This window comes from Canis lupus, chromosome 9 (genome assembly GCF_003254725.2).
Source record: "Canis lupus dingo isolate Sandy chromosome 9, ASM325472v2, whole genome shotgun sequence".
Taxonomy (NCBI): Eukaryota; Metazoa; Chordata; class Mammalia; order Carnivora; family Canidae; genus Canis; species Canis lupus.
Window position 1 is genome coordinate 50,100,294 of NC_064251.1, and position 21,893 is coordinate 50,122,186.

The window sequence follows — 21,893 nt, forward strand, 5'->3', positions numbered from 1 at the left end:
CCTACTGGCTGGCGACTCAGGGAGCATCCAGGGCGCACTGTGGTGTGCAGGATGGGTGGGGGGAAGCTGTGCACATGCGTGGGAGTGCACATGGGATCATAAGTGCGCACTGTGGCAAGCACCCTGACAGTGTCCGAGGGACCAGGACCTGGACGGGAGGAGCCCTGGCCCTGGCAGTATCCACGGGACAGGACGGAGGTGGGAACGGAAAGGGAAGACCGTACCCAAAGGCATTGTCTCCTCTGTGCATGCCCATGGGCAGATCCAAACCCACACAGCCACCCAGGCCAGCATGGCCTCTCCATGAGGGCCTTCCTCGGGGCTCCAGTCTCCCGGGCCCTTCTCCCAGAAGGCTGTGGGCCATGCACCTGTCCAGGCCCCCAGCAGCCTGTTGGATACTTTCCTGTGACGCCGTGCTATTCGAAGGCTTGGTGCCTGCCAGGCTGCCGTATGCTTTGTAGGGCTGGCCGCTCCTGGGTTCCGGGGCCAGCGTGATCTTCCGCCTGTGGGAGGTTATGGAGCTGGTGTCAAAATAGGAGGACATGTGATAGAATGAGTGGTGTTTCCTACAACCCATGAGTCACTGAAGGGTGCCTCTGAAGCTAGTAAAACACTATATGGTAATTCATTGAATCCAAATTAAAAAACCTCCAAACCCACTTGTAGACACAGGGCTCTCCAAATACGGGGGATAACATGCGGCCCAGGGCTTGGAGCTTGCACCCACTACCAGGCTTAGCCAAGTCTGGGCATTGCAGCAGGGCGGGGAGGCCCAGCATGCGCCCTGGGGAGCCCTCCCCTGGATGCGGGACCCAGGAGGGATTTCCAGGACCTGGGGCAGGCAGGGGTGAGCACACCTGTCAGGAAGTCCTCACTCACACTCACACTCCCACCCTGTAGGCAAAGACACCCACCTGTGCAGGGGTCGGGGGTGAGGGGTGGTGTTCCTGCTGCTGCACTGCTATGCCTGTCTGCATGAGGAACCACTCTCATGTGATCCAGTGACTGGGCTCGGTACCCCCCAAACCCCCAGGATGCATGGGAAGAGCCCATCTGCTGGCTAGGAAGGCCCCAGGCACAGGAAGGCTGTGCCACTCCTCCACACTTGCCTCTGCTGCCTCGGCTGGTGCCTGGTCGGGAGCACCTGAGGCTGACCTGACCCCACAGGACCCTTCCCCACCAGAGCCCGGGCAAGGTCCAGGTCCACGAGCCCCCTGAGCTGGGGGCCTGAGCTGTGCACGTGGACTGGACGGCAGACAGGGGGAGGGCAGAGAGAGAGAGACGGGTCCGTGCAGAGCTGGGATGAGAGGAGGAGACGGATGGTACAGGAGCCATGGGGCAGGAGGAGGGAGGGGGAAGAATGACAACCTCCCCCCTCCACCTCCACCTGCCTGCTGCTGGCAGCCCAGGCTGCCCCCGGGAGGGGTTGGGGTTGGGGTTGGGGTGGGGGGTCCGGGGGAGAGAGAGGCTCAGAAGGACACAGAAGGCGGGAAGAGAGAAGCTCCTGCCAAAGGCCCCTCCCCCAACACCATACCCCCTGCCCACCACCCACCCTCTCCCTGCACTTGGCAGCCTGGTCCAGACAGAGCCTGGGGGCCTGCAGTCCTCACACCAAGCACCATCTAGGGGCCTCCGGACAGGCTGCCAGGATTGGCAGCAACCAGAGCCCAACCTGCTGCACCCCTTGCAGTCCAGGGGTGATGGTGACGGACGGGTCAGCAGCCCTGGGTGGGGTGGGGTCAGCAGCCCTGGGCAGGGTGGGCTCTGCTTTACCACCAGGTATCTGCTCCCTGCCAGGAGGGATGGGGTCAGGGGCTCCTAGAGCTCCTCCCTGTCCCTAGTCCCTCGTCCCTCCTCTGCCACCTGGGCTGCATCCACCCTCCCAGGGTCTGTCCACCAGAGGGCAGTGGGGCCCAGCGTTTGGCAGCCCTGGGGAGGGGTGGGGAGCAGTGGGGACAAGAGCACAGAGAACCCAGAGCCCCAGGGTGGGCATGGGGATGGGCTCTGCTCTGGGGAAGGGGTCGCACAGGGCGCCTGGTTAGATTTGAATTCAGAGGGATGCCTGGGTGGCTCAGTGGTTGAGCGTCTGCCTTGGGTTCAGTCGTGATCCTGAGGTCCTGGAATTGAGTCCCACATCGGGCTCCCCTGCAGGGAGCCTGGTTCTTCCTCTGCCTGTGTATGCCTCTCTCTGTGTCTCTCACGAATAAATAAATAGAATCTTTAAAAAAAGATTTGAATTCAGAGGAACAGCAAATTAACTTCTCTGGTATGAAAACATCCCAATCATCTCATGGGACGTTCTTAGGCTAAAACAGTGTTCCTTCCTTATCTGAAATCCTAGCCTCACAGAATCCTGTATTTTGACTCCTAGATCTGGTGGTGCTGCCTGGGGACAGCAGCTGTGGGCAGTGGCAGGAGTCAGGGTGGGGCTGCAGCTCCCGGTCCAAGCTCATTAGCTCAGTGACTGCTGTCTGACAGGTCACTGGTGACGCAGGTGGATGTTGGCTGCGGTGCTGGCTGACATCCACGCAGAGGCAGGGTGGGGTGCTGTGGCTTGGTCTGAGCCAGGGAACCTTGTTCCAATCTCTCACTTGTCCAGACCTCTGGGGGAGAAGGTGCGTGACAACCGTCAACGTCCAGAGAACCAGGACGGCCCCGGTTGCCCTTAATGTGTTTGACATTCCCTAGACTCATACAGTGCTCAACCTGCATAACTGTGGGCAGTGGTCCCAAGCGGCATCTCTGCTTCTCCCTTCACCCAGATTCCTCATCTCCTGCCAGGTTTCTGCCCCCACCGCGGCCCCTGTGCTCCTACAGGAGTTCCCCGGGGTCATGAGTTCACCTGCATTTCATCTGCGTTTAGGACGGAGATAGGGCTCTGGCTCACTTTCCAGCCCTCAGGGGCTGCTACTTGCCCCAGCGCTCACTGTTGTTGGAGCAAGTGTGCATGTGCGGGTACACAGAGGGGCAGGGACAGAGCTCAGCTACCCACCCCACCCCGGGGCGGAGTCCCACAGAGAGGGAGGGACAGACATAGGTACCTGAGGCCACATGCGGCTTAACCGGGCCATTCCCACCATGTTGTGTGCTTGCGTCTGGACACCTGGAGGGTCAGCACTGCCCTGGCCACTGTGCTTGCACAGGCACACGCCTGCCGCTCCTGCCGTGGCCGTGACCTCCAGAGTCCCTGGGTCCCTCCCACGGGCAGCGTGCTCACCCAGGCGGCCAGGCGGCCGGCTCCAGCTCCATGCTCTGGAGCTGATGGGCTCCATGCAGCAGCATGCTCTTCTCCTGACTCGGAGAGCAGAATCCTTTCATCCCTTCATCCCTTCATCCCTTCATCCCTTCTTATCCATTCATTCGTTCACCAAGGACTCGGGGGGGGGTGGCTGTTGTGAGCTTGATGACCCAAGGCTCTGGGGACTCAGGGGTAGCTGCGCAGACAGGCTGAGGCTCGGAGGGCCTGGCTCAGAGGTCAGGGCACAGACACCCCAGGACCGTGGCCCCGGGACTCAGAGACGTAGCCAAGGGACCCACGGGAGGCTGAGACTCAGTCCTGTGGCGTGAGCCTCGTCTCCTGAGTCCCTCATCGCTCCCATCTGACCAGCTGGGATGTGGCCCGCAGAGGGGAAGGGTCACCTGCCAGTGAGGTGGAGGGGACTGCCTGGGCTTGGGTGTCTGCAGAGCGGGGGCCCCTTCCGCTCACCCCCTGCCTTGTCTTGCTGAGGGACAACCCTGAGGAAAGTGAGAACTTGTCTCTAAATTGGTGGGTGTGAGCCTCCAGATGGGGTGTGCGGAGGGGCCTGGCCCAACCCCGTCACGGCAGGACACCCACGGCCTGGCCATAGGCAGCTGGACTCTCCAGGGCTGCGGGAACTCAGCAAAGCCATTGGAAGGGTGAAGGGGGCCTGGCAGGCGAGGCACCGCCCCCTCCCTGCCCCATCCGTCCCCTGGCTTCCTTCCAGCTTGCCTCACGGCTCCCCCATGCCCCTGTGCCCGAGGCAGGATGCTGGCCTTCACAGTGGAGGCCCCCAGCCCTGGCCCCTGCTCCAGTGCTTGTTGCCTCCTCTCCCGCCAATCCCCCCCACCCCACCCACCCAGAGGCCGGACAGAAGGGACCAGGGCACCTCCAGGGCCCCGCAGCCAGCAGCCTAAGCCGGGCAGGGGACAAGGCCTAGGGCAGTCCACTTGGCCTCCAGCCCCATCTAGTCCGTGTGCTGGCCTGGGGAGTGCCGGGCAGCTGACCCAGTCCACATGCCAGCTGGGCCAGGGGTGAGGTGACTGGAGGGCAGCCTGCCAGAGGCGGCACCACTGGCAGCCCGGCCTCCCCACACTGCCTCCCCCACTGACCCTCGTGGCCCCAAGGGTCCATTGCTGTCCTCTGGGCGCAGATTAGGAAGCTGAGGCCCTGGGAGGAAGGGCTGCTCCCAGGTCACCTGGGGGGCCGGGCAGGGGGCTCCTGGGGCTGACCCTGGGGCTGACCCTGGGCTCCTGCTCCACCTTGTAGGCCAGATCCCGGGGTCCTCCCTGCGTTCCTGTATGTTGGGGGGGCTGGCCGAGGCCACCTCCGAGGGCCCACCTGGGACCTGGGGTTCTGGCTGCTGTTAGAGCCTCAAGTGAGCCTGCCAATCCAAGCATGGAAGTCAGACCCAACGGCCGAAGGTGCGATGGGTCATGGGCGGGGGGTGGGGGGCACCATGTGGGGTTCCAGCTCTGGTTCTTCTCAGGGCCTTGTTGCCCCACTTCTGTACAGCGTTTTGTGCTCTTCCGTCCCCATCTCCCAGCCTAAAAGCCCTCTAGGGAGAAGGATCACACCTAAGTTGGCTCTGTCCCCTGCAGCCGGGGACCCCGGAGCCCCAGACACCACATCCAGGTGGTGTTCTTCTGTTGGCCCCTGAGCCCAGGGGTCACATGCCCCAGGCCCTAGGTGCCACGTGTGCCCTGGCCAGCTCTCCTCCAGAGCCCTGCCCCCTCTGCCCTGCCCCGCCTCCCCCGGGAGCTGTGGCCCTGATGCCGCCCACAGTAGGGACCTGGGAATCCAGCCCAGAGGCCTCACCTCATCTATTTTTAAGCACAAGCCCATGAAAGATTCACAGGCTGCTTTATTTACAGGTGGCGGGATGGAGAGGTCTGAAAACCGGCAGGTTCGGGATGCCTGAGTGCCCCAGGGCAGCCCGGCCTGCTTCCCACAGGCACACCCTCTCCCCCTGCCCCCTGCCCACTCAGGCCAGGCCCTTGGGGCCACCTTCCTTCCTCTCATCCAGCTTGAGGCCTGGCTTCCAGGGATCCTCTCCCCAGGAGGTGAGACGCTGGGATGCCCCCTGAGGGAGCAGGAGGCTCATAGGCGCTCCCCCCACAACCCCCTTCCTGCCCCTGCCCCTGCCCAGCTGTACAACCAGCTGCTCCCTAGCTGGCATCCCTGATCCTGCAGGATGGCTGACTCCCCTTCCTGGGCTTCCATCCTGGTCCCTGGTGCTACTTCCTCCCTGGCAAGTGTGAAGACACTGGGAACCTACCTCCACACAGAAGATGCAAAGTCAGGAGTGGCCTTTGCTGGGCCAGCCTGGGTCATGTGCTCAGGTCATCCCAGCCATGCCACGTGACACTAGTGTCCCAGTTTATAGATAGGGAACCGAGGCTCTGGTGCATTGGGCAAGTGGACTATGGGGCCAAATCTTGAGACTTCAGAGGCTGGGTGCCCCACCCCTGCCCCGGATGCCGTGTGGCGGGGAGGGATCACATCATGCTCACTCTATCTCAGCTGCGGGCATGAAACAGCCTTGGCCCTTCCCTCCAGATGTGTCACCCAACCGGAGAGAACCCTGGAGGCTATGGAGCCCCAGGCTGGCTCCAGCAGGAGGAAGTCGTGGGTGGATGGGCCGGTGGGCAGGTCAGCCTCTGGTGGCTGTGCCTGTGGGAGCCAGCATGTCCCCAGAGTGTCTCCTGTTGCCCGGCACCTGGTACCCAGTGATGGCCCCTTCTCCTGGCGGTGGGCTTCTGTGGGCCTTAGGTGGTGGTGACCACTCAGCTTCAAATGTGTTACCTGGTGTCACATGCTGTGCTGAGCCCCAGAGATGCCCAGGAGAGCTCTCAGCTGTTACCTGGCAGGGACTGGGATGGACTCAGTGATGAACTCACCCAGCACTCCCCTGGGTCATTGTGGGGACCCCGAGCACCCTGACAGGGCCAGACAGGACGCTGGCATGTCCCTGCCCATCAAACCGGGCTTCCCTGCTCTGGTGATGCTCCAGGGCAGAATCTGAGCAGAGCCATGCTGGTCCCTACTAGTTGAGAGCCACTGATTTAAGAGAAAATCTCTTCTCTCCACCAACCCAGAAGATTCTTCAGGGCTTCACCTTCTAGAAGAAAAAGGTTTTGTCAGCTTTTCATTTATTTTTTATATTTTTCTGTAAAGATTTTATTTATTCATGAGAGACACAGAGAGGCAGAGACACAGGCAGAGGGAGAAGCAGGCTCCCTCTGGGGAGCTCGATGTGGGACTTGATCCCAGGACCCCGGGATCACAACCTGAGCTGAAGGCAGGCACTCAACTGCTGAGCCACCCAGGTGTCCCTTATCAGCTTTCCAAACAGGACTTTACAGTATTGAGAATCTCTTTCAGATCTACACCGGAGGAGCCTGATGCCCCCCTCCATGGGCATCTCCAGCTCCCAAGCCCTCCTCCCTTGTCCCATCAGAAGAAAAGTGTTTTTTCTTTCAACATTTCCCCAGGAGAAAATTGGGGACGATGGTGAGATTGGGTAACAGACTGTCTGTGTGAGGCCCCAGCGGTGTGGCCAGAACCACTGCCCACCTGGGAACTCGCGGATAGGGTAGTCCCACGGCACCTGGCAGCCCCTGGGCAGCAGGTGTGGGGCACAGTGACCTCCCCTGTCACTCCAGTGGGGTGAGTGTTACCTCTGGGAGGCCATCTTCCACCTGTAAAACGGGGATGCATTTGCCGGGAGTACCTACTGCACGCCGGGTATCCTTCTCAGTGCTGGTCATACACCCGCGAACAAGACAGATGGGTCCCAATGAAGGTGCCCTCTGACCGGGGTCAGTGAAGCTCAGCAAACGCACAAACCTACACACATGTCACCAAGTCACAGGAAGTGCTAGGAAGGGGTTCTGGTGAGGCAGGACAAGGTGGGTGACCTACATGGAGGGGTCCCCCTGGAAAGGGTGCTGCTCAGGGACCAGAAGGGAGTAAAGGGGCCCTGGGTAAAGTGGCCCTTTCTGCCCTGCAGGGGTGTGAGGCCTGGATTCCGTTCATCTGGTCGGTGGAGGTCCGCTGAGGGTCAGCAGCAGGCACTGCTTACAGCTAAGAAGCCCAACGTGATCCAGGCTCCACCCCGCTGCCGGCCACACCTCTGAATGCAGGCTACCCACTCCCACCCCCCCACATGCTCTCCTCAGGTCTTGCTACCCGCCTGCCCAGGGGCCCATAAATCCTACAGCCTGCAGGCTGGGCGGGGCCAGCGCCCCATCCCTGAAGGGCTCCAGGCTTTCTCTGGAGGAGCAGCGGGAGAATGTTGCAAGAGTGGAAGAGGCCAGTGGGCATATTGACAGTGACACAAAGCCATGGACCCACAGACAGATGAAGACCCAGCTGAGACACTCTCAAGGTCCCACTGAGAGACGCCACCAGTATACCATGGCTGAAGCGATCTCCCCCAAGGCGCAACGCTGGGAGCATCTGTGAACAGGCTGCCACACCCATGCAGGGAACCCCACCTCCCATAGAGCCACGGGTTCCCATGTATCTCAAAAGCCAAGCTTCTGTATTTGTGGGCAAAACCAGATCTGTTTTGGGGGCCGTCAGTAGAGTATTTCGGTAACAGGTTGCCTCAGCATCTAAGAAACCCAAGAGACCCATAAGATACTTCCTGATGCCCTTCGGAGTGCCAGGCATACCTCGGCATTCTGGAAAGCAGACACAGGACCGCCAGTCAGAGGGGAGGACACGTGCTGCCCCTGCCCCTGGACGCTGACCTGCATGCCCAGGCGGGGCTCTCCTCCCATCCCAGGCCCTGGCAGATGGCTGAACTGACGTGAATGCAATCACCCGGTATCTGCTCCTGGCCCCCGGTGACACATTGTTCCTGGCACCCAGAGCAGGCACCCTCAGCCAGGCTCAGAAACCTGTTCCATTCCTAGTGCCTCCGCCAGGAATCTGCGTATGCCCACCAGGCTCTGCTGAGGGCCGGCTGGGTCTCCCTGCAACCGTACCAGGGTACCCGAAGGAGGTGACGCAGGTGGCCCAGGTGGCCCAGGTGGCAGTCATTCGGGCAAGGTTCAGGGTCTCCTTTGTGTGGCTGGCTGGTGACCCGGCTGCCACCGGTCGCGTCCTTGGGTCGCCTTTAGAAGCATGCTTCTGGGCTCAGGGGCCGCGGGGATGTGGGCAACAGGAGGCAGGGCGGGCGGCAGAGGCCCAGACTGTGCGTGGGGGGCGGTGCCAGAGTTCAGGCTAACCGGCTGCGGGGGCCGCAGGGGGGGTGGGGGGGGCGCCGCCAGGAGCCAGGTGACCCAGGGGCCGGCCCGGGCAGGGGGAGTGTCGCGGGGCGGGGCGGGGCGGCCCCCGGGGACCGCGCGGCCGCCGGGCAGTCGCGGGGCGGGGCGCGCCTCACCTAGCAGCTTCCTGGGCGCGCTCGCTCCCCTCTCCGCCCCGGGCCGCCCCGCCCCTCCGCCGGCGCAATAAGGGGCGCGGGCGCGCGGGAGGAGGCCAGCTGTCGCCAGCCCACCCGTCGTCCTCGCGCCTGCCCGGGGAGCGCGGAGAGGGAGCCGGGGCCGGCGCCGCCGTCGGGGCTCCGGGGACCGGCGGCCAGGGCGCGGTCTGGGCGCGGCGGGGTCATGGAGCTGTGGCCGTGGGTGACCGCGGCGCTGCTGCTGCTGCTGCTGCTTGTGCAGCTGAGCCGCTCCGTCAGGTTCTACAGCAGGATCACTCTGTACTGCGCGCTCTGCGTCCTGGCCTCCACCGCCGCCTCGGTCGTCTGCCTGCTGCGCCACGGCGGCCGGAGCGTGGAAAACATGAGGCAAGGGGGCCGGGGCCGGGGCCGGGGGCCGGGGGCCGGGCTGGGGCGGGGCGGGGCGGGGAGCGCCGGGCGGGGCCGGGGTGCGCGGGGACTGCGCCGGCGGGGAGGGGGGACAGTGCCGGCTGCGGGGGACAGTACCAGCCGCGGCGGGGACGGCGCCGGGGCGGAGCGGGGCGCGGGCCGCCGCCCGCTTCCGCTTCCCTAACTTTCTTCTCTCGCGTCTCTCCTTCCTGCCCCGCCCGCGGCTCGCGGGGCTCCCGCGGCTCCGGGGCTCTCCAGCCGCGCAGCGGGGAGAGCGCGGCGGGGGCGGGCACGTGTCCGCGGGAGCCCACGTCACAATGTCTCCGCGCCCGGCCGAGGCCCCGGCGGGGCGCGATCCCCGAGGGATTTAAACAGTGTGTCAGTATCCGGCGCCGCCGCGTCCTTGAGCCCCGCCAAAGGGCCCGCGGGACGCGCAGGGCGTTCGGGGCGCGGTGGCGGGCGGCGGAGCGGCGCGCGGGGAGGCTGGGCGGCGGGCCAGCTGGGAGGGGCGCCACCGGCCCCGCCCGCGGGGAAGGAGCAGCCGCCGGCCGGGCTCGCCCCTGGGGAGCTTTGCTGGAGCACCGCCCTGCCTGGACCGGGCTTTACAGCCAGGCGTGCCTGTCCTCTGCGCGCCCCCTCCTGCGGGGGCCGCAGGGGGGGTGGGGGGGGCGCCGCCAGGAGCCAGGTGATAAATGCACCTGTGCTCCGTTTCGGCCTGGAGCCCCGCCTTCCCTGCGGGGCCCCTGAGAAGGTAAGAGGCTCCGGGAAGCTTGGGCCCTTGAGGTCCAGCCTCACGGTGGAAGGAAGGCAGAGGTGGCTGGGATCCTTCAGTGGACACCTCTGTGGCTGGTGGGTGTGGGGCGGAGAGGTCAGGCAGGCCTCAAGAGTTGGGGGCCTCTCTGGGTCAGGTGCTAAGGGGCGGGGGCTTCTTCCTGCCTTCTCTCCCGGTTTCTTGTCCCAGGAGGGCTGTTGCCAACATTTCTCTCTGTGGCTTTTGCAATGGCTTCTTGGCTGTGGCCTGCCGTGGGGACAGAGGTCCCAGAGCAACCAGTCCCCTGCATGCTCACAGGGGCAGCGGGTGAGGGGTGCTGACTTTATGCCAACTCTGCCCTGTCCATCCAGCCAGCGGGTGCTGCCGGGACTGGCCCTCACCGGGTCCCCTGGACCCTGTCTTCAGGGGTTTGTGGCTTTCCTGTAGTACCCAGAGTAGGTGAGGACTCAGTGGACTTGCTCATGGGTCTCTGGTGCCCCTGCCCACCTCCAGCATGGTCCAGGCCAGCATCCCAGGGAGTGCCGACCCCAGGGACAGCCCCTGTGTGGCCCTTCTGGTAGTCTAACCGCATGGAATGGCCCTGGGGAGGGGAGGACCTGTTTCCAGGGAGTTCCTCCAAGCTGGGCCAACACCACTCTGGGGTGGGGGCGCCTGAGGCAATGCACCTCTCTGGAGGTTGGGCCTGACGTTAAGGTCCTAGGGTCCCCTGCAGGCAGCAGGCTCACAGCTGGAGCCTCCTCTCAGCCCTAGCTGGGGGCTGGCCTCAAGGCAGGGTGAGGGGTGTGGGTTCAGGGAGCGACAGGCTGATGGGCTTCTTGGAGGCAGCGCTGCCCTCCTAGAGCCAGGCCTGTGGACAGCACATCTGGTTCTGAGGCCTCGGGGAGGCCTGAGTCTAGCCGTCCTGCGGCGTGGGTGGAGAGCTGGGCCCAGAGCAGGTTTTCAGCAGCAGTGACCGGAAAACCAGGAGGTGACCCTCCTTTACACACTGTGTCATCAGATGGCCTCTTTATGAGCAGCTTCCTTGTCTTTTTAAAGGACTGACTCAGGCCTCAGAACTTCCCAGGGATCAAGTCGGAAGTCCCCAGTTCCCTTTTTGATCAGGCCTTCCCTTGGCCTTGCACCCCTGGCCCCTGGTGTTGGCTCTCAGCCCCAGTCTCATCTGAGATTCTGGTCCCCCCCAGGGACCCTAGAGGCTCTGAGAGGACTCAATAGAAGCTTCCTACTGCTTTCCCACGCCGGGGCAGCTCCCAGACTTGGCTCTGTGAAGGGGCCACCCCAGGACACTGACAGGTGACAGCAGGTGCTCTTCTCCCCGGGGAGGGGTCACAGCCCCCTTCCCCTGGACCCCTAGATCCCACAGGGAAGGGTCACAGTGATGACTCTCAAGACCCCCCGCCGGCTGTAGCTGAAGTGGGGGTGCCGGTGGGGCATGCTGGGGGCAGGAAGTCCCCCACGGGGCAGGCCGGTGGTGGGGGGGAGCTGCTGCATTGCCCCGGGACAGGACCCAGGAGACTGGAGGCGGAGGTGCCTGAGGGGCTGAGCAGAGGGTCCCCACTCCCTTGTTGCGGCCCCTCCAGGTACCCCCTCCACTGTCTGTCCTGACCCCCCAGCGCCCCGGGGCATCTGGCTGCTCCTCTCCAATCCCGCCGATGACCCCCCTCCCTGGACGCCATTGTCTCTCCTCTCACCTCCTGCCTCCACTGTGGGCACAGATGGAGGGTTGGAGGTGCCGCCTGAAGCTAAGGCCTCCTGAGCGGCGGGAGGAGGGAAGAGGCTGTCCTCTGGAGTCCCCAGAGCTAGGAGGTGGTGGAGATGGGGTGCAGACCCACCAGCAGTGACTCCGCAGGACACGGTCTGTGCTTCCCCTTGCCCACCCAGCACGAGGGCGGGGCGGTGCCAGGGCGGCCATGGGACCCAAGACCCGGGCTCTGGGTGCCTGGAGTTGGGGGAGCAGCCCTGCTCTGTCCCCTCCCTGCTTTCATGTCTGAGCAGCCGCAGGCCAGGCCCTCTCTAAGGAGGCCTTTGCCTGCTAGAGTCCAGCTCTGAGGGTACAGGGAACAGTGATGGGAACAGAAGAGCCGAGGAGACTCTGACCCGCTGGGGGCTGAGACCAAGGATCCCTCCAGGCTGGCTGGGGCCTGTGTATCAGGCTTGGGTGGAGTATGAGACCACGTTTTCTCACCCCAGGAGGCAGATGCCCTTTGCCAGAGACAAGTGTGAGATTGCTCTGTGTGCGTGAACGTTGAGTTTGGCTGCAGGATCAGGAAACCCTAGTGACGGCCTCCTCACTGGAGGCATGAGCTTTTTGTGCATGGAAGGAGACCAGAGCTGGGCGGCCCGGGTGCATGGAGAGCTTCCAGCCCCTTCCATCCTGTGGCTCCCCTGTGCTCAGGGACCAATATGCCACTGCTACGGCAGGGCCTTAGGGCTGGACTGCCTGCTTCTGCATTCTCCCAAATGGCTGGGATGCAAATAGTGGGTGGACAGCTCTCCACTTCCAGGCAGGTGGGGCAGCGAGGCTCTTCCGTTTGTGCAGCCCGTGAGGAGGCTCCAGCAGGGAGGAGAGGGGATTGCTCCCGTCAGAGTCTGGCTTCTTAGCCAGCGCTCCAGCCACTCCGTAGTTTGTGCCCTGGGGAGGGAATGGATGGGGACCCAGTGCAGTCCGGGAGCCCCGTGGCACGTGGGGGCTGGCCAGGGATCCTGGTTTTGCCAGAGGGTCTGCCTTTGTTTCTCTTGGAGTAGGATGGCCAGTGGCAGACTCCCTTCCCTGGATGTGCTCCTGCAGGCCCAGAAACCAGAGCTCCCCGCAGTCCTGAACATCCTGGGTCAGCTCTGAACATCCTGGCTTGCTGGCCCTACCCTGTCCCCAGGCTCCTGCTCGCCCCGGACTGCCCTTCTTACCCGCCGTGGGGTTCTGCTCAGGCTGGAAACCCCACCCCACCCCAGGGATGTCCCCTCTTTGTGCTCCAGCTTGTAAGACACTTGTTGGAAAACATTCCTGCTCTGCCAGGTGTCTCTCTGGGGCCTCCTATTCCCCGAGCAGATTGGTGGCTCTGTGTGGCCTTCCTGGCAGGGGTATCCCCAGGTGAGCCCCACTGAGGACCACCCAGAGGGGTCTGGCTGAGGACTGGCGTGCCTCAGTTAAAACAGCCACCCGCTGGGATAGTAATGTAGCCCAAGGCCAGGGGCTGAGGGCAAAGGTCAGCAGGTGGCCAGGGCCTGGCCTTGAACTTCTTCCAGCTGCCTGGAGTCTGTGGAACAGATGGCTGGGGGCTCTTGTGCCACCTACTCTGGGTTCCTCTTATCTGCTTGTGGCCTCATCATCACAGTTGCCCCTAGGGGTCTCAGCGTCCTGGATTCAATCTCCTTTCACAGGCTGGAATGGAACCTTGGTGGGGGGCTGGGGTCAAGCACAATGCCCAAGGTCATGGCTAGTGAGCAGGGACCAGGATCTGATCTGTCTCACCCAGAGCCTGGGAAGGGCCTGGGTGTCCTCAGGCTGAGCATAGAAAGTCCAAGGAGGCTGGATGGGAGTGAGCCTGGGCTCCCATGGGCTCCTGTGGGCTCCTGTGGGCTCCCGTGGGCTCCAGCAGGATCCGTGGTGTTTACTGTGCTCAGGTGTTCTCAGCGGTTCAAGTCTGGGGTTAAGTAGAGGGCTCCTGAGAAAGATCCAGGGGTGGCCAGGGCATCCCATCTGCTTGAGGACTGGTCCTGCTCGGGGAGGCTAGGGGAAGTGGGGGGGAGGCTTGAGGTGTAAAGGTGACACCAGCCCCCCACCTGGCTACTGGCAGCAGTGCTTCTGGAAAGTCAGGCCCTCAGCCCACCCCAGGCCGCTTGGGCTTCAGGTAACCTTGGTTCCACCTTCGCTAGCCTCCCCTGGGGAATTGGGGGCTAGAGTAGTGTGACCTGTCTTGGGGCCAGCGCCAGGGACACCTGCTTCAAGCTCTGGGGCCCTGGCTTCTGATGGGGCAGCCCCCCAGCCCTGCGGCTGGCGGAGGGGCAGTCAGGTGAGGTAGACAGTCAGGGCACAGTGGCGGCTGCTGTAGGCTGGCTGAGGGGACAGCGTCACCACCATCCCTGCTGGGTGGGGTCTACAGGGCCTTGGGGAAGGGAAAGAACGTAGCTTTTGCAATTCTGGAATTCCATCATGCAATCCTGGATCCTCACTGCTCCTCCGGCATGTCCTTTACCTGGGGTTTTTCACTTGTTTTCCAAAAACCAGGTTAGGAGGCGGATTCCCGCCATCCCAGCTTCCCTGCTGTGAGACCTCTAGCAAGTGGCCTAACTGCTTAGCCTAGACACCCCTCATTTGTGGGGTGGGTGTCCCGAGTGTGCCCACCTTGTGGGGCTGCCCTCTGAACAAAACTGAGGGCTCCTGTCACACCCTCGGCACAGCGCAGGGGAGGGAGCACTCCCACCTGCCTCCACGTTGTAAGTGTGCTCTTCCTTCCCCCAGCAGGGACCCTCCAGGCTTTGTCTCCCAGGCAGGGCCTGCTGGGCACCCAGAAACATGTGCTGCCTGCAGGAACTGCAGCAAAGCTTGGTTTGCTTCTTCTCACATTGAGAAAACTGTTAAAATGATAGACTTTCTCAACACTTTTACTAAAAACCTTGAAACTGTGACAAGAAGAAGGCAGGTGGGCGGGTATGGCCTGCAGAGAATGCTTTGTCCCCTCTAGGACTAGGGGTGCCCTTCTTGGGCAGCAGTGGCTGGCGTGTGTTCTGGGTCGCGCAGATGCATCCCTCTTGCAGGTGTGCAGAGCATGCTGCTCTGTGCCCTGCCGCCCTGGGCTGCCCACTGGCGGACATCTCTGCACAGGACCTCCCAGTTCCAGAAAAACCAGTTTGCAGTCAATCCCTTAAATTAAATATGCAAAGAAATCCAAATAGGAAGTAGAGAAGAATCCTGGAGATGGATGGTGGGGACGACTGCACAACCGTGTGGGTGGATTTAATGCCAATGATCGGACATTTAAAAACGATTGAAATGTTGGGGTGCCTGGGTGGCACAGTCAATGAAGCGTCTGCCTTGGGCTTCAGTCATGATCCCGGGGTCCTGGGGTGGAGTCCTACGTGGGGCTCCCGGCTCAGTGAAGAGCCTGCTTCCCCCTCTCCCTATGCCCTTCCTTCCTGCTCATGCTCTGTCTCAAATAAATAAAATATTAAAAAATAATTAAAATCATAGACTTTATGTGACATATATTTTGCCATAATTTGGAGAGAGAGAGAGAGAGAAGCCAGCAGGTGCCTCCAGCAGAGAGAACGCGCTCCTTGGCCAGCAGGAGGCGCTTGTGACCTGTCACTGCAGGACTTGGCGTCCAGGCCTCACTGGCTCCACCCCACCTCTTCCCACACTGGGACATTCAGACCCTTTCAGATTTTTCTTTTTTAAGACTTTATTTTTAAGTAATCCTTTCGCCCCACGTGGGGCTTGAACTCACAACCCGGAGATCAAGAGCCACACTCTCCACTGGCTAAGCCTGCCGGGCGCCCCTTAGAAGAGACCACGCTAGGGATCCCCAGGTGGCTCAGTATTTTAGCGCCTGCCTTCGGCCCAGGGCGTGATCTCGGAGTCCCAGGATCGGGTCCCACATCAGGCTCCCTGCATGGAGCCTGCTTCTCCCTTTGCCTGTGTCTCTGTCTCTCTCTCTGTGTCTCTCATGAATAAATAAAATCTTTAAGAAAAAAAAAAAAAAAAGAAGAGACCACGCTGGAGGATTGCAGGCCTGCCTGCCTTGTGCCTGCCTTAGGATCAGATCCTGAAAGAGGGACCAGATTTCTTTTCTTCTTTTTTTAAGATTTATTTATTTGAAAGAGCACACACAGCAGGGGAAGGGGCAGAGGAGCAGGGAAGCAGCCTTCCCCTGGAGTGCAGGACCTGCAGCCCCATGTGAGACTCCGTCCCACAATCCTAAGCATGACCTGAACCAAAACAAGCGTGGACTCTCCATGGATGGTGCCACCTGGGCCCTTGGAGGCAGGGCGGCCGCTCAGCTTGTTCCGCGAGTCTGGGGCCTGGTGAGGGGTGGGGACGGACTGGGTGGGTCAGGCCCGATCTGGCCGCGGCTGGCAGATCCTGGGGAGGACGGCTGGTCTAACGGTGCAGGCAGCCCTGAGCCTCGGTGTCCCCATCTGTGACAGGATGATGGTAACTGCCCTCTCACAGGAGCTCTGTTCTGTGAAAGGGGCACAGCTGAGGGAGAGGCTGGCTTTTCAGACGTGGAAGGACAGATCCCAAGGGGTTGGCCCCCAGGAGGCCTGGAGGGACCCAATCCACAGGCACTGGGTGCAGGGGCTGCAGGACAGGAGGCCCATGTATCTCGGGATAGAGTCTGGGAAGAACGCGTTCTGGGGACGGATGGAGGGGACGCCCCTGAATGTGCACCCAGCAGCACTTAAGTCGGTACATTCTGGGCCATGTGCATTTTACGATGATTTAAAAAAGCCAGAGTCTGGCTTTGAGCCTGTCCTGAATCCGCTCTGTCCAGAGGCGTCTCCAGGCCCTGCGTGGCTACTCCCCCTCCTGCAGAAAGTGGAAATCTCTCCCCTGCCACGAGGACTGTTGGCGAGATCAGATAACGGGGGCTCGGGAGCGGGGGAGGGAGGGCTGCCCGAACCTCTGTGACAGCAGAACAGCTCTGGGCCGGAACCCCTTGGCCCAGTGGGTGGCATATGTGCAGCCCCCTGCCGCCCACAGGGGATGGGCAGGGAGGGTTTACAGAGCACCAAGCCCCAGGCCTTGGGCTCCATCACCCTGCAGGCTGACCCTTAATGGAGCCTGTTCCAGTAGGAGCACTGTCCCCGCTGCACTCTCCAGGACCAGCCAGCACCTGCAGATGTGTCCCCACACACAGAGCCATTCAAGCCTGCCAATGAGGCCTGGATGTGGCCCCAGGAGGTCGTGATGCTCTGGGGCAGATCCTTAGGGCGCCAGGGCTGGAAGGGCTGCAGACTTGAAGCCGGGGAGGCCCAGGCCCACACACACCTGGCTCCCTGACTCTCTCCATCACCCCGGGCAGTCATTCAAGCTGTAGGCCATGAGAAGGGGAGGGTGGGGTTGCTCCGAGGACAGGGGTAGGGGTGTAAGCCCTGGCTGGCTGTGCTCCTCTCATCGGGATGGCTCTTCTCCTTCTTCCCAAGCAATCTTCAGCCCCTGCAAAGCTCTGCACTCGCTATGGCTGCCTTCTCCCTGGGGTGGCACTGTCCTGCAGGGATGGTCCCTTCCCTTGGCCGGGCCTCCTTCCCCAGGGCGTGTGGGTGGGGGCCCATGACCTCTGCAGGGGTGCAGGGATCTCTCTCTCTCTCTCTCTGTTGGGTTTTTTATTTTCTTACTTTTTAATGATTTTACAAGTAATCCCTACCCCCCACAGGGTTTGAATCTATAACCCTGAGATCAGGCATCATACCAACCGAGCCAGCCAGGCACCCCTCCGTGTTGGGGTTTGGGTCACTGACACGGAGACCCAGCCTAGCCCCGGTCCCTTTCCAGCTGCCCCTGGCTGAACAAGCAAGGGTGTGGGGTGAGGGCAGGGCAACGCAGTAGGTCCCCGGAAAACAGATGTACAAGTGGATGCCCTCCCCTTTGCCAGGGGTCCAGCACCTGGAGGCCTCGCCCCTTCTGTGCTTGATCCTCCGTGTTCCTGCCAGCAAGGGGGAGATGGGGCAGCTCGCACTGTCCCCTGAGGGATGGGACCTAGAGGCCTTTGGGGGGAAGGTGAATTCAAGGCCGTGCACAGCCCATGAGAGGGCTTGCCAGGGCTCCGTCTGCGGTGCGGGGGGAGGGTGTCTCTTTACTGTGGCTCTGTCCCCAGGCCAGCCCCAGGCCGGAGCCCAAGATGGAGTGCAGGGCTGTGGGGCCCCTCTCACTGACCACGTCTCCCCTCAGGATCATCCAATGGTTTGTCCTGAGCTTCAAGTATGTATTTGGCCTTCGTTTCGAGATAAAGGGTCGCCAGAAGCTGGAGTTGGACCACCCCTGTGTCATCATTTCTAACCACCAGAGCATCCTGGACATGATGGGTAAGCCAGGGCTGCAGGGGGGCTGCTGGGGGAACTTGGGGGGTTGCTTCAGAGAGGTGGAGCCTGGGCCTGGATGAGCTGGGGGGCCAGGAGGGCAGACCCAGGCCCGGGGGACATGACAGCTCTCTGTGTGCCTGATGCTGGGTCCAGGGCTCTGCCTCTCACCTGGCACTGGGAGCTCTGCTTCACCCCTCCCTTTACATGCAGGGTGACAGGCTGAGAGGCCAAATGGCTTGGCCAGGTAGCCAGTGGGAAGGCATGACCCGGCCCAGGCCTGTTGGTGGTCGAGGCACGGGGCTGGTTCTCTCCATCTTGGGGAGGTGGCTGCCAGGCTCTGAGCATGACCCCCACCTGCCTGGGGCCCCGTGGCCTCCTGCAGGCCTTATGGAGGCCCTACCCGAGCGCTGTGTGCAGATCGCCAAGCGGGAGCTGCTCTTCTTGGGGCCTGTGGGCCTGATTATGTACCTCGGGGGCATCTTCTTCATCAACCGGCAGCACTCCAGGACCGCTGTCACCGTGATGGCCGATGTAGGCGAGCGCATGGTCAGGGAGAATGTGAGTGTGGGGCTCGGGGCCTGCGTGGCTATGTAGATGCTCCAACTCTGGGCACACAGAGGTCAGGGGCAGGGCTGTGCATGAGCCAGGTGGGTGGTGGTCTCAGCTGAGAATGGGGCTCCCCAGGAGGGGGGCTCCCCAAGAGGGGATGGCGGCCTGGGACTGCTACAGCTGCCTCCTCTCCCTCTCCCTGCAGCTCAAAGTATGGATCTATCCTGAGGGCACACGGAATGACAATGGAGACCTGCTACCTTTCAAGAAAGGTGCCTTCTACCTGGCCATCCAGACCCAGGTACTTCAGGGCACTGCCTCCCAGAGGGTCCAGGGGGACTTAAAGCTGGAGGCGACTGCCTAGCCAGGCTAGGGCCACCGGGGCTCACAGAGCACCTCCCACCAGGCAGGCACAGGGCCTTATGGCCCCTGCAGCACCTGGTTTCTGACCTGCTGGGGGGAAGATCTTTGGGCCCTTTCCCCACCCTGAGCATCAAGGCTGGTGCCTGAGCAGGTCCAGCAACCAGGTACCATCACACTTGTCACCTGGGGGCTGGCGCCTGGGGCTTCAGCACCCCCGCCCCCGTAGCCAGCCAGGCAGGGCCCCCAGAAGGCAGAGGCTGTGGGCCTACTTGCTGGGAGCTCTCAGGAAGGCCAAGTGCTTGTTCGGTGCTGTGGGCCGCAAGCTGGGGCAGGGCTGGGGCAGGGCTGGGGCAGGGCTGGGGCAGGGCTGGGAAGCCCCGTGAGCAGGACCCGAGCTGGGGGCAGGGCTGGACAGAGCGAGCTGCAACTGTGTGGTGGGCCTCTGTAGGTCACTGGGCCTGGACCTCCGCGTGGGTCTCCACCCAGGAGGCGCTTGGGGTGAGGCCGGGACGGGGGAGTGTGCCCATGCGCCGGCAGTGCGCCCTGGTGGGTGGAGGGTGCCCTGTTCCACTCCGGGTGCTGTTGGGGGAGCTTGTGCAGGGAAAAGTCATTGTCAGCGGCCAGGGTAGGGGCTCCGTCCTGCCCAATGCGGGTCTGCCCCCCACCCCCCACCCCGGAGCCCCCGTGGCGCTGCTTCTGCGCTCCCACTGTGCCGGTGGCCTCTGGCGCCCCCTGGTGTCGGCCCTGAGCTGGGCCAGGTGCAGCTCTCCCTTCAGAGGCAGCCAGCTGCGCCCCTGGGGGGTGGGGAAACAGGGACGGGTGGAGGACCCTGGGCCTGCGGGAGGTGGGGGGCACCTTGCCACACGCCGGGGGCTGCCGGGAAAGGAGGGAGGACGCGGTGGCTCTGCTGGGGTCTGGTGGTCTCCCCCCCAGGGCCTCCCAGACTGCAGCCTACCTACCCAGGTCCCAGGCCTCATCCCTACTGGTACCAGGGAGAGGCTCCCTGACTGCCAGGGTTAATGATCACCCTAGGTGTCCCCTCCCCCCTGCCCGGCTTAAGGATGGGGGAGGGGTGGGCAGAAGGGCCAAAGTAACCTCTGCCTAAACTGTAGGGGAGGGGGGGCACAGACATGACTCATGGACATGTGCCAGCCCAGGAAGGCTTCCTGGTGGAGGGGATGCTTGAGTGAAGGTGTGCAGGGTGAGTTTGTGGAGTGCTGGGGGCAGCTGGAGGCGGGCAGGGGGCAGGGGGCAGGGGGCAGGGCCGGCTGTATTCCTGGAAGGCACCAGGGTAAGAAGCAGCACCTCGGGGTGATCATTAACCCAGGGCATGAAAGGTGTCCCTGGCCCAGGGGTCAATGCGTGGAAGGGCCTGGAGGCAGGTAGGTGGCAGGGCGGGGCCACCCCTGCTAGCTGGTCCTTGGGGCTTGCATGTCCTCAGGCAGCACGGCTTCCCGCCCACAGGTGCCTATCATCCCCATCGTCTACTCCAGCTTCTCCTCCTTCTACAACCCCAAGACGAAGCTCTTCAGCTCAGGTAGCGCCCCAGCCCCTGCATGCACATGCAGCCTGGCTCATGCTTGCTTACTAGGATGCCCAGGCCCCTGATGGGACAGTTCCCATTTCTGGGTGGTCACTGTAGGCCACTGACCAATTGGTGAGTGAAAGGAGGCAGGAAGGATCCGGAATTGCAGCTGCAAGCTGAGCTGGGCAGTCATGGGCCCGCTTCCCAGCAGAGGGGCCTAGGGTACCCGAGTCCATGCACTGTGGCACAGGCTGGGTAGTGCTCCCAGGTGCCCAACGCTGTGGAGCTCGGGGGCCACTCCCAGCCCTCCTGGTCCTGGCCCTCAATGTGGGCTCCTAGGGCCTGGGTGGGAGGGTAGGGTCAAAGGTCGAAGGGCAGCGCGGGGCGGGGGGGGGGGGGGGGGGGGGAGGGGGGGGAGGAGCCGGGCTGCGTCCTCCCTCATCTAGGCCACCATGGAAGATGGGGGGGGGGGGGCCGGGAAGCGGTGGGGGACACTTCTGGGGGAGGGAATGCTCTGTACCCTGGGTGGGGCCCCGTCAGGGAGCATGTGGCTGTCAGAACCCACCAAAGGCAGACTTAGAAGCTAAGTGTTTGATTACGAGGATTATTGTCAATTAAAAACCAACACCTGAGACCAGGGTGTCCAAAATGGAACCAGGCTTGGTTCCTGGCCTGGGCCTTGGGCTGCTGCACAGAGAAAACCAGCAGGTGGCGGAGGAGCAGAAGGGCACTGGAGCAGGGACAGGAGGCTGCAGGGGTGCCAGGGCAGCAGGCCTGGGTCAGGTGGCCAGGCACTGATGCAGCTCACCCCCAATAGGAACAATCAGGGTGGAGGTGCTGGATGCCATCCCCACCAGCGGCCTCACAGTCGCAGACGTCCCCAAGCTTATGGACACCTGCCACCAGGCCATGAGGACCACGTTCTTCCGCATATCCAAGATCGCCCAGGAGAATGGGGCCACTGCGAGGCAGGGCTCCTAGGCAGCCCAGTAGCCGAGGCCTGGCTGAGGCAGGGCCTGGCTAGAGATGGGACAGAGGAACCTCCTCCCTGCCCTGACAGCTGAACATCACTGTGTCCTACTGCTGAAGGTCCCCCAGCTTTCCTCTGGGCCCCGGATGCAGGTCCTGTCCCTGGTCCTGACGTCCCCCAGAGGAAAGTCTGGAGCCTTCCCCAGAAGCCCATCCTCATGCCTCAGGGACCCGGGAGCAGGCCTGGGGCCCAGTGGGGCTGGCGGAGCAGGGCTAAACTACATGGCCTGGGGCCTCCGGACGATTGGCCAGAGTCTGGGCCTGCAGGCTGCATGGCCAGCCCCGGCCCTTGGGGAGAAGTGGGACTCTGGAGGTGAGGGGCACACATCAGTCTTGTGCAACCTGGACCTCAGGGGAGCCTGGGAGCAAGCCTGCCAGACACTGCACTCCGTCCGTGTTTTTTAATAAATGAAGTCTCCGAGTGCCTGGTGAGCTGTGGTCACTTGGGGCGGGTGGGTGGCACAGCGCCCGGGGCTGCCGCACCCCCGCTGGGGCTGCACTGTGGGAGCCTCTCCGTCCCTGGCGCCCCCCCAAGGGCCAGGCCCCTGGTCACCCTGCGGTACACTTTCCTGGGGGTGGGGAT

At 62.8% G+C, this 21,893-nt stretch overlaps 1 protein-coding gene and 1 long non-coding RNA gene across 3 annotated transcripts; one reads left to right on the forward strand and one right to left on the reverse strand.

The window, feature by feature from the left end:
* Nucleotides 1-7,763: 7,763 nt before the first annotated feature.
* Nucleotides 7,764-8,608, reverse strand: LOC112677450 (uncharacterized). Its single transcript, XR_003147035.3, has 2 exons — nucleotides 8,069-8,608; nucleotides 7,764-7,926 (listed from the first exon to the last, which is right to left on the reverse strand). It is a non-coding gene; the product is annotated as an uncharacterized LOC112677450 (long non-coding RNA).
* Nucleotides 8,609-8,725: 117 nt separating this feature from the next.
* AGPAT2 (1-acylglycerol-3-phosphate O-acyltransferase 2) lies at nucleotides 8,726-21,734 on the forward strand. 2 transcript variants are annotated; one of them, XM_025475837.3, is made up of 6 exons: nucleotides 8,726-9,035; nucleotides 17,714-17,847; nucleotides 18,227-18,402; nucleotides 18,599-18,694; nucleotides 20,221-20,293; nucleotides 21,099-21,734. In XM_025475837.3, the coding sequence occupies exons 1-6, from the start codon at nucleotides 8,854-8,856 to the stop codon at nucleotides 21,260-21,262; spliced, it is 825 nt and encodes a 274-aa protein (XP_025331622.1). In that variant the 5' UTR covers nucleotides 8,726-8,853; the 3' UTR covers nucleotides 21,263-21,734. The 2 variants fall into 2 exon arrangements, with proteins under 2 accessions (XP_025331622.1, XP_025331624.1); XM_025475839.3 differs by lacking the exon at nucleotides 8,726-9,035 and adding an exon at nucleotides 9,521-9,807.
* Nucleotides 21,735-21,893: the final 159 nt, after the last annotated feature.